Source organism: Epinephelus fuscoguttatus, linkage group LG7 (assembly GCF_011397635.1).
Source record: "Epinephelus fuscoguttatus linkage group LG7, E.fuscoguttatus.final_Chr_v1".
NCBI classification, from domain to species: Eukaryota; Metazoa; Chordata; class Actinopteri; order Perciformes; family Serranidae; genus Epinephelus; species Epinephelus fuscoguttatus.
In genome coordinates, this window is record NC_064758.1 from 6,914,768 (window position 1) to 6,929,841 (window position 15,074).

Genomic DNA, 15,074 nt, shown 5'->3' on the forward strand with positions numbered 1-15,074 from the left:
TTCCCGTGGGTCGTTGTCACCGGTAAAAAAAAAAAAAAGAAAAAAAAAGAAAAAAATAATAATTTGCAGAAATCAAAATTGGGCCGTTTTGTCGATTTGGTTTTTCCGTAACGAAAAACGGAAAAACGGCCGTATTTCCGTAAATCCGTTTTATTTTGAAAACGAAACATCAAACTATCAAAATATACACGGACCATGATGCTGATTTACATGGGAATTCAATGTCAAATGGAGGTTGAACCATGAGCATAAACTACAGATCGCCTGTAAAGCATTTTAATAGGCTACTCTGTCACGATTAAAACAATCAGAGACTGAGAACAAACTATTATATGAGTTTGATAACATTTTAATGAACCAGCATCAGATCTAACTTTAACAGGGTGTGTGTTTCTGTGACTTCCGTCACCGCCATCTCGCACACGCAGCTCATCTCGACCGAGCTACGTTCATCACCGCACCTGTTGCGCTTTAATACTAAACCGATAATATTCTTTTGGGGGAATTCCAGAGATAATATTAACTAAATTTACGTCGTTTGCCTTTGCTTTCTCCAAAAACTATACTTTTGTTTCCATAATTTAATGAAACTAACGTTATGAAACGTTAGTAACATGCGTTATAATGCTTTCGATATTGGCTGTCTTCGGTAAGTATCTTAAAAGTAGATAAATGTCCTTTCCTGGTCTATGCTAACGTTAGCCTAGCTAAATGTTTAACGCAGAGAACTAAACAAAGAACCCTCTGTGTGTGTAAGGGTGTTTCACTGTCTTCATGACACCAGGGCTGTGCTGTCGTGAAAATGAATATAAAACAAGTGATGGACGATGTTGTCCGATATGTCACGAAGGTAAGTTTAAACTCTCTAACGTTAGCTGTATGAGCCGTAGATCGTTTATATAAGCGACCCTGGGCTAGTGTTTTTTTAAACCCAAACCCCAACAAATATAGTTTGCAGCTAGTTGTGGGACTTGTTATCTTTTCTACATCTGTCCTGTTGTAACGTTACTTGGACTCGGTATAACGGAAATAGTAATAATAATAGTTGTCTCTCATGTACAGTACATTCTAACAGTTTCTCAGTTCACTGCAGCTGTGTTAATTCATTTGATCTGTTTTCTGATGCAGCCAGTTAAGTGTAGTTAAAGTTTACAACTTCTAACTTAGCAAATGCAGATCAGTAGATTGATTCATATTCATGTTATTACATACCCACCTAGCAAACCTGTTAAGTTCATCAGCATTGCACAGACGTTGATCTAAGGACCTTCATATCTCTTGACGACTCATTGCCTCATGGTATTACACTACACCTCTGTAATACCATGAGGCATGGTTGCTGACAATATAATGTGAATAGAAACACATAGGTTTATTCTGAAACAACTCAAATGTTAGACATAGATAAAACATACAGTGAAAGAGTATAAGTGTGAATCTTTATGTTGAGATCCACAGGATATTAGTGAATGGAGTCTGATATACATTAAGTAATGACAGCTGGGCTGAATTTAGCCTGTTATTTATTTAGTATAAAGTCTGATAGGGTAGTTTATATCGAAAAAGAAGCTAAACTAAAGCAAGAAATCACAGCAGCTGATATTTGAAAGTCAATTAAAGTTAAGTAAAATGCAAACACTGTAAGGAACAAACTTTCCCTCTGACTTCTTTCTTAGTACATTCATGCGATATGATATGGTTTCTTCCTGCATTAAAAAAAAAAGAAAACATCCTAAAATTGAAGGTATCTTCCTGCGTTAAAAAAGAAAGAAAGAAAAAAAAACACTCTAAAATTGAACCAAATGCAGTCGGATTGTTTTATAGTTACTGTTTGTAGATACTGGACTGGATGTAGAAGTATTTAACCACTAAATAGCTGATGTCAGTGGGAGCATCTTTAAGCAGTAGTTCAACAGAGCTTTTAGAAGAGGAATAGTTAGGTAGGAGTATTAGAAGTGAATAGTCAGCCTTCCAGCAGTCTGTGAAGTAAGCATTTTCATATACTAAGACCTGAAACAAGATTGTTACTGACTGCATTAGGTACGTAACCCACATTCTTTGTAATTATTACTTCCCATCATATCTTGTTGATAATGTGATATTGACAGTGTGTTTTTGTCTTGAACAGGTACAGTTGTTAAAAGAGACTGCACAACAGAGTCAGGCACACGGTGTGTCCCCTGTGTGAATGGGACTTATATGAACCAACCTAATGCCCTGAAAAAGTGTTTCCCCTGCACCTCCTGTGACCAGGGTATGTTCATAACGAATTAACATTTCTGTCTTTCGTCATTCTCATTGACAACCTCCAAATTCAGTGTGATTTGGACGAATGCAGTAGTTTGGATAAGGTTTGATTAAATTAGGGTATTTGACAAAACCATAGCAGACAGCCAAAACCTTAAACCCACTGGGGTGCTCCATTTAGGTCATTTTTTAAAGAAATGTCAAGAAGTCACAAATGTGAATATTTGCGAACCTCATGACAGTAATTTGACTACATCACCTTTGGCTCTGGGAAACATGATGGATGCATTTTTCATTTTATTCTGGCACCGCATATATCGAACAAGTAATCAGTTAAGTCAATGAATTAATCAGCAGAGTATTGATAATGAAAGTAATTCTAAGTTGCAGCCCTGATAATGAATGTAGTTTGACACAAAATAAATGATGTGATAATGCGCTGCTTGGTTTGCGGCATGTTTGCTTAAAAGTGATAAAACAAGATTTAATGGGAAAAATAACTGATGCACTTAGGTGGGATTTTCCTCTTTAGGATTTTAATTGATTTTTTTAATACCTGAATCAATATAATTCAAATGCAGAGGTGGAAAGACATTAATACTTTATAGTAGCTGCGCGTCGGGGTTTCATTCCCCTGTCGGGAGTTATTTTCCCAGTATTCACCGGCTCATTATACATTATCCCACTTATTACACGGCTAATTATCAGTTAAATAAATAATGTTGTCTGCCTCTGCGAAGTGCATTAAAACCGACCGGATTCGACAACTTTTGGTGAAAGTTTTGTACTCACCCAGGCTTAGTGGACTGAACCGAGGCATAAAACTCGCGTAAAATGTCTTTAAGCATGACTGCCGAGTGTGTATTCAAATCCGTCTTCTTTTGTTTTTGGCAGAGAAAATCCGTAGGTATTCTTTTTCTTCAGCGGCATCCGTTAAAATCAGCCACTTCTGTTTGTTTTTTCACTCGGAAGTTGTTTGACAGCTGCAGTGTTGCAGGGCAGCATCCCTAGCAACACTGGGCTAAATAGCAACTGTGTGTAATGACCGTTGCTACTAGCAGCGGTCATTACACAGTAATATCAGACCGCAGAATGCCGCTACTGACCAATCAGAATACAGCATTTAATAGAGCCGTGTAATAAGATGTCATATCCACAAGAAAAAGGTCATAATATACAAGATTAAACTTGCTGAAGGTTTGGGCTCGGGTCCAGCTGTGGTGGTGAAAAGACCTAGAAATGTCAGACAGTTAAGGTCAGGTTAGAAGCAAAACATGTTTACTTAGATTGAACAACATTGAATGGGACAGTGTGACAAGAGCAGAGTGATCTAAGATAAACGTGTGATGTCGGGGCAGAACGAGCTGTGATAGAACGTCAAGTGTTAAGATAAAATAACGCAAGTGCTGGAAATGGCAGGAAATCACACCCACAGATACACACACATGGAAAGGTTGGTATGATGTTTATCTGAGGAGGAGTATAAGAATGTTTGGTGAACTGCTCTGCTGTGTTGTCTCATTGCTGCTGCATTTCAAGTTGTAAGCTGTGTCTTCAATAAAATATCCCGCAAGGCTGTGATTGACCCTGTGTCATAGAGTCTTTTTTCAACACAGCGAATGATGTTTTAAATATTTTTAGACATTGTTGAATAATGATTTTAAGTAGTTAAGATGTATATAGCTAGTAAATGTATGCTATGTACATACTTTTTCCCAGAACAGCTAAACAGGCCCGTTCGTGTTAACTCTTTGTTTTTGGAAAATTGTTCTCAGAAATATGTCTCATGATTAACAGTCTCTAGAGGTGTATGATGAAATTTTTCCCATAGTGTAGTATTAAAAAACAAATAAATATTGCAATAAATCGTAATATGCAATGTTTAATCGTAAATATAATATATAGTATTGTCAAATAAAAAACCCTATAAATTAATTAAGACTGAATTTAAATAATGTGTTATGAAACTGCAAGTAAAAAATAATATGTCATTAAATTTACTGATGTGTCATTCTATTTCCATAAATTGTCCCTTATTGGTGAATAATTTAATGTCATGATGTAACTGCAAAGTTACAGTCTTTTACATGTAAGTTTCTGTTATCACATTTACTAAGGTGTCATCATATTCCATCTTACAATTATTGTATGTCCTGCTTTAACATTTACAGTTTTTATTTTGTTATTGATTTTTCTTAGCACCTAAAAGCCACCTAAAAAGTAAGTCTAACCCACTGAGCAGCAACAGGAGCTCTGATTGGCTGGCTCCTATGTCAGGAGTTTGGCCAATCAGAGCTCCTGCTACGGCTGTGTGGATTGGATTTCATTCAGTTTTTCTTCGGTCACAGCCAACCAAGTGGCACATAATCACATTATTTCAAATATTATTTAATCTTGAATAAAATGTATGAATGTATGTGTATCAGTAATGTAATGACTGTGTTTCTGTTGTCTTTAGGTCTCTTTGCCAAACAGCAGTGCACAGCAACACGTGACACTGTGTGTGGTGTTTTAGAGGGCTACTTCTGCAAAGAATTGAGGGATGATACAGGATGCAGTTTGGCTCAAAAACATACACCCTGTGAATCCGGTCACAGGATAAAAACACCTGGTAAGAAAAATTCAAGCCAGACTTGTCTGGCGATGAGTGCCCTCACATGAACACTACCCTGGCTTTGTAACCTGTTTATTCTGCTCCATGTTTACATGATGTTAACAGTGTCCATGTCCTGAGCCTCAGCAACAGTTCATGTACGTCTTTGACTCCAAATCCAGCAGATTTGTTCTTTCTGTGCCTGTTTGGTTTCTGGTGCTCTGGGGCTAGATGCATAAAACTGTGTGTGTATCCATGACTTTAACTTTTTTTTCATACAAAGTCAGAAAAATGAATACACATTGCTTTCTTCAAATTTATAAAGCTGCACGTATGCCTGATTCTGTTCAATAAGTCTCAGTTATTTTGGAGCTGGGGGCACGTGAATAAGCCTTGTTTCCACACCCACAGTTCGCCATAAATGGATGTAGAAACGCACTTCAACATCCGTTTGCATACTGATACTTCTGCCTCCTCCACCCATCATTAGACCCGTCACTGAGAAATAAAGCAAACAAGAAGTGCAGTTTGCATCAGCAAGGGTTCTACAATGGTGTTAGAGCAGCTGTCGTTAGGCACAGCTGTGGATATTGTTTTCAGTGTCTATACCACTAATTCATCTCATGTCTCTGCAAACTATCATTGCGGAAAAGTGTCAATCATTATAATTATTAAACATCAGAAGGATGATCAGTGATCTGTTCATAGTGCTCATTTTGAAACTGACTTAACAAATTGCACCACAATCCAAGATCAAATTAAATCATTAACAGAGAGGTAATGGCTCAAGTGAAGAATGAAAAATAAATAAATTGAAGTTTATAAATGTGCCTGGGCGGCACGGTGGTGTGGTGGTTAGCACTCTCGCCTCACAGCAAGAGGGTTGCCGGTTCGATCCCGGGCGTGGGAGCCCTTCTGTGTGGAGTTTGCATGTTCTCCCCGTGTCAGCGTGGGTTCTCTCCGGGCACTCCAGCTTCCTCCCACAGTCCAAAGACATGCAGATTGGGGACTAGGTTAATTGGTGACTCTAAATTGTCCGTAGGTGTGAATGTGAGCGTGAATGGTTGTCTGTCTCTATGTGTCAGCCCTGCGATAGTCTGGCGACCTGTCCAGGGTGTACCCCGCCTCTCGCCCGATGTAGCTGGGATAGGCTCCAGCCCCCCCGCGACCCTCAAGAGGATGAAGCGGTTAGAAGATGAATGAATGAATGAAATGAATGAAACAAAATAGTGATACAATCAGTGAATATCAACGTGAGATGCTCACAATCTCACAGCACATTCGTCCCTTAGAAATACCAGCTAATGTATGGAAAAAGGTGCATGCATGGTGTTGGTGTGTATGCATTGTTTATACATCTGGTCCCTGGACTCTGCTGCATTTACCACATCAGAAATTGAAGAGACGAGAGTGACAATTCAGTTTATCAGTCAGAATGGTGTCACATTCTGACCCTCTGACTTTCATTCTGGAACCAGGATATGATGACCTTGGCTTATGCTTATCAGTAAACCTTCTAGGAACTGTGCTACAAGTTAACCTGGGACTAATATTATTCATATCTCAAAATTAGGACTTGATATTTCTGAATTTACTGAGTGTAACTTTGCTGCTTTATCACACTGTGCTGTAGAGTAGAAGTTGTAATGATGAGTTTCAGTTTTCCTGACGGTTTGTTGAAGAAAAATGCAGAAAACATTGTTATATGTGTATAAATAATTATGTGTAATAAGTAATTCATTTAATCCGTCACTCTGAGAAGTTTTGGAGGATCAAAACTGATTTCCTGTGCTAAGATGTGTTATAAACCTACAACCCCAATTCCAAAAAAGATGGGACACTGTGTTAAACCTTAATAAAAACATAATGCAATGATTTGTAAGTCTTTTGACCTATATCAGTTGAATACAGTCCAAAGACAAAATATTTAATGTTCAAATTGATAAACTTTATTGTTTTTTTTTCATAAATCATTCTGAATTTAATCCCAGCAACACCTTCCAGAAAGTTAGGATAGGGTCATGTTTACCACTGTGTGACATCACTTTTTCTTTTAACAACACTCAGTGACTAATTGTTGAAGTGTTGCAAGTAAAATTCTTCCCCATTCTCACTTGATATACAACTTCCAATTGCTCAACAGCCTGGGGTCTCCGTCGTATTTTGGGCTTCATAATGTTCCACACGTTCACTGGGAGACAGGTCAGAACTGCAGGCAGGACAGTCTAGTACCTGCACTCTTTGACTATGAGGCCATGTTTTAGTACTAAGCAGGGACATCCCTGAAAAAGCTAATGCGCTAAAAGTTAGCATTACAGAGAAATCCAGTATTCCTCTCAATCCCACCCCAATTTCTGATTACGTGGAAACGAAAACCCTTAATACACATAATGTTATTCATCCCCACAACAGTCAGTACTTTTTCCCTAAAATGATATATACAAGTGTGCGCTGCACATGTGAGCATTTTGGATGATCCCCTTTGTCCAGTCCTTCCATCTTATTGCATTTAACCATAATTTTCTTTGTTTTTGTCGGGCAGTGGCGGCTGGTATGCGATAAATTTAAATTTTGACCTGGCCCCAGCTAGCTTAACCTCTTGGTGTTTCTCAAAGGGCTCTTAAAGTCAAGGAAACATCCTAAAATGCAGAACTTCAAAGAGTCTACATCATTGAATCCCGCCGAAGGACTGTTTCAGTGTCAAGGATCCTTTGAATTTTACTGAGGACCGAGTCAAGGTAAGACTCCCTCCCAGCACTCTTTGAACACACATTGAACGAGCTAGTGAGGGCCCAGGTGTGCATCACTGAAGAGGCCTTAGGATACACACATGCATCCTTGAAAATGCTCTGAAGGAAGGACTCGCTCTTTGATAGGATTTTGAAGGATCCTTGATATTGGAACAGTTCTACACCAGGATTCGATGACATAGCGTAGTATCCTTCCATCCTTGACTTTGAGAAGCATCAACTGTCTCTGTGACCAAAACTAAACATGAAAGACTTGAAACACATGAAACATGAAAACAATAGCACCATCCACTGGCAGAATTAAACTCCTGGACTGTTTTCCCACACACTTTATCTCAAAATGACCATCCTTGCATGTGAACAACAGTGTTTCAAGGATGCCCTTTTCATAGCCAGCCATGATACTATCACCTGTCACCAATTTACCTGTTTACTTGTGGAATGTTCCCAACAGGTGTTTCATAACTTTCACAGTCTTTTGTTGCTCCTGTCCCAACTTTTTTGAAATATGTTGCAGGTATCAATTTCAGAATGAGTTTTCACAAAAAACAATAAAGTTTATCAGTTTGAACATTACATATCTTGTCTTTGTACATCACATTTTACACAGAATCCCAACTTTTTTGGAATCAGGGTTATATACAATGATCATAACTGGGATATTAATGTGCATGTAAAATCACACAATGAAGACACTGATTGAATTCTGATAAATCGTGGATTTTCTGTGGATGTTGGTGTGCTGTTTCATTAATCTCACTTTTATCTGTTTCTCTAAGGAACCAGCAGAACTGATACAGTGTGTGAACCTTGTCAGCCAGGCTATTTTTCACAGTATGGTTTGAACTGCGCGGCTTGGACTATGTAAGTCATTGTATGTTTGTTTTTTAAATATTTTTTTGGGGCCTTTTTGCCTTTAATGAACAGGACAGAGTGAAATGGGGTGAGAGAGAGTGGGGGTTGACATGCAGCAAAGGGTTGCAAGCCGGAGTCGAAACTGCAACTGCTGCAGCGAGGCATCGCCTCTATACATGGGGTGCCGGCACTATCCACTACGCTACCGACGCCCCTATCTAAGTCATTGTTGAGGAATTACTTGAAAAAGTCAGGTTTTTCCTGCCCTGTAGCACCAAACAACCACTTTATTTTTGCACTAATTGGATCATTGATAATGCTGTTTCCACATGGATTCGGGCAGACGATAGATGGCAGATGGACAACACCCTCTGGTCGGCATGGGAAAAACTAACAAAAAGCACAGATTTTTTTAAATGTGAAACTGCTTTATTACTTTTTTTACTGGTTTAAATCAGGGGTGGCATGTTGGTGTGGTGGTTAGCACAATCGCCGTTCAGGAAGAGGGTTCCTGGTTCGATCCCAGGAGGGAGCCCTTCTGTGCGGAGTTTGCATGTTCTCCCCATGTCAGAGTGGGTTTTCTCCAGGTACCTTGGCTTCCTCCCACAGTCCAAAGACATGCAGGTTGGGGATAGGTTAACTGGTGACTGGCAACCTGTCCAGAGTGTGCCCTGCCTTTCACCCAATGTCAGCTGGGATAGGTTCCAGTCTCCCCGCAACCCTCAAGAGGATAAGTGGTTAGAAAGTGGATGGATGGTGTGTATACAGCTAGTGAAATGTTGATTTAGAATTCAAATGTCAACGTTATGAATAAAGCTTTGAACTATTCGGTACAGCCCTAGTTATTGTCCATTGCCCATGTTTGCTTCTTGTATGAGGGAGCTACTTAACATCCCATGAAGTTACTATTACCATTGCTGGTATTGTCTGCCAGCCTCGCCAAATTTTACTGTCCACAAAATGTAGTTATTGTAGACTGGCAGACTGCAGGCCACATACGGCCCGCCAAAGCTTTCCATCCGCTCTCTCTCAGTCTGTGTGTATCCATGTCTCAGTCCTCAGTCCTGACAGTTGTGCTACTTTAATACATACAGTTGGTGGGCTGGGCTCAGGTGGTTGAATAACCCATATTTTGCTGGTTGGGCTGTACATCACCATGCAAGAATGGGGCCAACCCCCCCCCCCCCCCCCCCCCCACACACACACACACACTGATTGGTTAGCCTTCTTGCCTCACAGCAAGAGGGTTCCTGGGTTGGGGGAGCCCTTTTGATCAGAGTTTGCATATTGCATGCAGGTTTACTTTGAGTGAATTTGAGCATGAATGGTTGTCAAATAAATATAAATTACAGTTGATGATGATAGTTGATGATGTAGTTAATGATAAATGTGCCTTCTACTGTCTACCTGAGTCCTTGTAAATGCAGCATAAGTAGTTGAGCTTTATGGCTTTAAATTTTGGAACAAATCCTACCCATTCACAAGAGTTTCAAAACACTGCCAATTCCCCAGCCTTATTTAACCAAATGTCACAAAACACAACTTGTAATAGCCTTTTTTCAAAGTGTTAATTTTAATATTGATTTGTTTTTAATTAGTGTGATATTACCCACTTTGCACTTTAACATTAGAATAACACTTCAAAATAAGTTTTCATTTCAAACAGACAAAGTACTGAAGCTGTCTTTCATTTCTCTTTTCCAACAGTTGCTCAGAAACCCAAAAGAAGATCAGAGAAGGAGATGCGCACAGTGATGTTGTCTGTAAAGCAACTGCTTCAAGAGTGCATTACTTCTTACCCATACCTTTATTATTATCATCATTAACAATTGTTGGCCTTTTGATTGGGGGTTAGTTTTGCATGTTTTGCATCCCTGATTTGACTGCCTAATACATAACATCATTTCCTCCCATTTTTCCTCATTGTCTCCAGTGGATGGTTGCTAATGGTTTTAGCTATTACATTTCTAGCTTTTGGACTTTAAGTGACCTAAGATTGGGAAAAAAATCAGGTACATTGCGACTTACACTTCCCTGGGACCACTGCCTCGAGAGAAACTTCCAGGAACTGTTTGCCCTGGACAGCTCCCACGATCACAGGATTATTTTTGGATTCTACATTCCAACGCTCACCTGTGGGCTTGATAGGTTGAGGAGCTCAGAGATCTTACTGGAGCCCAGCATAGAGTCGCCGCTCCTTTGCATCAAAAGGGGCCAGTTTAGGTGGTTCGAGCATCTGATCAGGATCCTCCTGGGCCCCTCCCGTTAGATTGATCCAAGGCCTGGGGTATACCCAGAGCATGCTGGAGGAATTACATATTTCATCTGGGCTGGGAATGCCTTGGGATCCCCAAGGAGGAGGCTGAAGAGCATTGCTGGGGAGAGGGACGTATAGAGCACCTGCTCAGCCTATTTCCCCTGTGACTGTTGTGGTGAAAAAATAGACTGCGGTGTTGATCAATATTTTGTAAAAAAAATTCTTCCAGTAAAACCAAAGAAAGTCCAGAGGACTCTGAAGAGAAAACAGGAGGCTAATCAGAAGTCCAATGCAAGAAGGTTTATTCTATGTTCAGAGTTGACATCCAAATAAACCCATTTGAGTTGGTGGTCCGGACCAAGAACTGAACCCACAAGCCTCGGGCACTGACTTTTATACCCACTCTCTCTCTCTTTCTCGTGCTCACTTTCTTAAGATTTTAACCAATCATATGTGTAGAATTACTATTATTTTTTCTAATACATATACGTCACAACATCACTTTTTTGTCACTTGACCCCTGAAAGCCCCCTCGAACCGGTTAAAACAGGTTGGGTTGTTTACATCTTTTCCCCAAAAGTGCCATCCTCAGCAGCTTTTGTTTGACTATGATCTTACACTCAATTTCACCACACCTCAGATTGCCATCGTAACAACCATCCCTGTGCATCCATGAAGAAAACATGAGTGGCTTGTTCTTTAACCTCATTACCATGACTATATTACGGTTCTGTTCAATTGTTAAACCTTTTGATGTTTTATATTTGCATTTATATTGCATTCTTCCCACTCTGTATTGCATCACGGCAGAGCTGCAATATTTTAAATAATTCTAAAAAGCATTCTAATTAAGTCAAATTAAGTGCCAGGTAATCATTACATCATTACATAGATTCAACTTTGAATTTTTGATTTCTAACATGGGGAGGACAGTTCTGGAAAAAAAAAAGTTCCATCATTAATTGTAAATAAACATATAAACAAATTATAATTTATATTTTTTTTTCTTTTATAATAAAGCCTTATTAACTTCCTGTGCAGTAACCAAAAAACAGCCTGTGTAAGAAGTGAAAAGCTGTGTGTGTGTGTGTGTGTGTGTGTGTGTGTGTTTCTTTTTGTCTGTTTTTAGGAGCTGCATTGACAAAATCCCTGTCAACTGTGTTGACGTAAAGAATTGAAATACCGTTAAACTTCTACTAGTAGCCCGGGCTATTATTTGCTTAAATCACCTCAGGCCATCAGGCCTTTAATTCCTCTTGCTCAGCAAAGATGGAAGACATGATCAAATTGTTTATTTCAACTAGTATGAATATTACCTGTATAAAAGTTAGGCCAAGTAACATTGTCAACAATCTGGTTTTGTTCATCCAAATAACTTCTATAATAATGAACTGCTTGGTGACCAGACCAGGCGTCTAATTGAGACAGGCCTTTATTTGTCAAAATGTGTAGCCACACCAGGCTAGTAAAAGGGACTGGGACTAGGCTTTTATTTTAAGTTTTACAATGATTGGTCCTTCCATTCAGGTTCCATTGCAACATCTGCAGAGATACACCCACACCATTTTGACTGAAGGCAAACACAGTATTATATATCTAGTAATACATCCATTCTTTATTATTTAAGAACTCAATGACTCAAATAAAACGTCCCATCTACAAAGTGCCATATAAAAGTAAAACAAAATTCTGTCTATTCTGTTGTCATATATTTATATTTACATTATATTATAAAACTATCGAGGATTTACTTATTTATGCATTAAATTTACAAAAGGATCAAAGTAGAAATTAGTAAAACATTCATTCAGAATTTCATTAATTTAACACAAACTTTCAAACCATAGGTTCATATTTACAAATTGCAGATAGAAAGAGATAAGTTAACATAACCAAACATAATTTTTTGCCCCGCTGCCCAGAGGAGCAAAAATTGAGCAATGAACATAAAAGTCGGCAAGAAAAATCCAGCACTTTCGGGATTTTGAGGAACCAGGCAGTCTCAAACTTTTCTTGTCAAGGAACAAAGACCCGTGTTAGAGAGGATTTTGTCTGAAAGACTCCCCCCTAGAAAAGATACATTCCCTGAAGTTCCCTGGAAGACCCCCAGTGGACTGAAATCCCAGTTTGAAAACAGTTCTTCTCAGCCACTCGATAACCAAAACATTGATGTCACATGAATCAATACATATAGTAGATAGATGCATAGATACTAAATCAATACCAGCCTTTTAAAAATACTACTAGTACCAGCCTTTTTTGTCATCAGTAGTATCAGCGCCTCACTCTGTAACTCAGTGTGTTTAAGTGCTGAAACACAGTCTCAGTCATACATACAAGATTGCAAACCACAATAAGAGCAGTGTTATTTTCCTTTGTAGTAGCTGATGTCAAAAATGTCAGTTGTGTTACTTTGCTTCTTGCTGTAACAAAGCGGTGATATATGATGCTTTTATCTGTTTATTAATCTATTTTTAAAATAAAATTTCAAATTTCATTGAATACTTCATTCACTTATTATCGTGTTTCTTAATGTTATAATGCATTTCTTCACTTTGTGTTGCATATTTCATACTACCTTAGCAGGAAAGTTATTAAAAATAAACGTACTTTGCCTTTACTGAGCCTTTTTAATCTCAAGGGTGTCCAGTATAGACTGAACATGTTTCGCTTGCTGGAGACCAGACTGAAGGTCTAAAAAGCCTATGAAACAGTGTGAAAGTAAAGATGGAGGAATGGAGGAATAGATAATACAAGATCTCTTAATCGATTGCAAAGGACTAGAAAGGTTTTATGTGTCTATTAAACACATCTTGGTCCTCTAATATCTCTGTTCTCTAAATTAATCTTTGTATCAAAACGGCATTAATGATGGTGCTAATGAGTGATGTTGACCAGGTTTAAGACTGCTGGTTCAGTCTCTGACTGTTAAATTGCTCAGTATCCTGGTGACATTTATGTCCTTCCAACTTAACAGCTACATGGACATATGAAAGCCTGGCTTGGACTTTGACTTAATAAATTCAGACTGGTAGATTCATGGATTAACATCATATCACCAGACCACTTTAAAACTGCATCCCTTTGTCTAAAATTTGGTAACATGTTTGATATATGCACCGTTTATGACTAACTTAAGTTTTTTATTTGGTCACTAGAAAATATATGGGATTAAAACAATATGATCAAACACAAGAAATCATCACAGCAAAAAAATAGTCATTATGGTGACACAGAAAAATGTTGGCTTGGACTGTTGCCTGCAGACTCCTCAGTTGAAATCAAAATGACAAAACCAATGGCTTATACTTATATTACTTTTAACTAGTCCATACCCATTGAGTGCACAGTTGCCCACATACAGTTTCACATGGTGTGTGTTTGGGATACAGGTCATAGGAAATTGCAGATTAAATAGTAAACTGAACCCATTAAGAAGAGCAATGTATTCAGACTGTGTTTTTATGAATTTGATAGTACGATTGCTTTATTGAAAGTACAGTAGTACCATTGCCAATAGTGAGATAGTTAGTGGGCTAAAACTGTACATTAGTAGTTGAGGTAGCACACTGAAAGGCAGATAGTTAAAGTGTTTATATGTTGTATTGACTTAAAAAAGGGGCGTACTGGTAGAATGACTGACTGACTGACAGAATGACACACTGACAGTTTCCGTGATTATGTATGTCCTTTCCGGGTCATTTACAACAGCGCCATCCAGTTGCCAGTTAGAGTTAAATTTCTCCAGTCACCTTGAGGCGTCCTGTTCTACATATCTACCAAGTTTAGTAAAAATCGATATGGCGGTTAGGCCTAGATAAGAAATTAGCTCTCTAGCGCCCCCATTTTGTTTGATGAGGTCAATAATGGAGGGGTCCCCTCAGATTATGTGTGGTCAAATGCCTACAAAGTTGCGTGGTAATCGGTGAAACCCTTGAGATGTTATACACCTTTATGTGATGAGCCACGCCCTCCGCAATATTCATTGCCTTATAGAAGCTCAGTTTTAGTAAGTTTTCCAACTTTTGCCAAGAGGGAACTTTAGATATTGGTTCCTAGATTAAGTTCACCGAGTTTCATGCAGATCGGTCAAACTTCCTAGGAAGAGATCGATTTTAAGGGTTTTTCAAAAAAATCGAAATGGCGGAAAATCTATATAACCGGAAGTTATGGGTTCTTGAGGCAAACTTGTTCCTCATGAGGAGAGGCATCTCTGTGCAAAGTTCCATGTCTCTACAACATACAGGGCATGAGCTATGCCCATTCAAAGTTTGCAATTTCAGTCCGTTGCATAGCGCCCTCCTTTGGCCAATTGATGTAATATTGTTTCATTCGCATCCTCCCATGACCCTCTATCACTGTGCCAAATTTC

The 15,074-nt window shown here is 38.8% G+C and overlaps 1 protein-coding gene across 1 annotated transcript; it reads left to right on the forward strand.

The window, feature by feature from the left end:
* Window positions 1-276: 276 nt before the first annotated feature.
* On the forward strand, window positions 277-13,204 carry LOC125892048 (tumor necrosis factor receptor superfamily member 14-like). The gene is made up of 6 exons (XM_049581791.1): window positions 277-649; window positions 758-850; window positions 2,129-2,254; window positions 4,706-4,858; window positions 8,370-8,454; window positions 10,153-13,204. Exons 1-6 carry the CDS (start codon window positions 625-627, stop codon window positions 10,298-10,300), a joined length of 630 nt encoding a protein of 209 aa, XP_049437748.1. The 5' UTR covers window positions 277-624; the 3' UTR covers window positions 10,301-13,204.
* The last annotated feature ends 1,870 nt before the right edge of the window (window positions 13,205-15,074 follow it).

What these genes read in the sequence shown, in the direction of transcription:
- LOC125892048 (XM_049581791.1), top strand. Translation starts at nt 625, where the DNA reads ATGCTTTCGATATTGGCTGTCTTCG. An exon ending in TTCGATATTGGCTGTCTTCG is followed by an intron (nt 650 to 757) that starts GTAAGTATCTTA and finishes TGTGTGTGTAAG; the next exon opens with GGTGTTTCACTGTCTTCATG. An exon ending in CTGCACCTCCTGTGACCAGG is followed by an intron (nt 2,255 to 4,705) that starts GTATGTTCATAA and finishes TGTTGTCTTTAG; the next exon opens with GTCTCTTTGCCAAACAGCAG.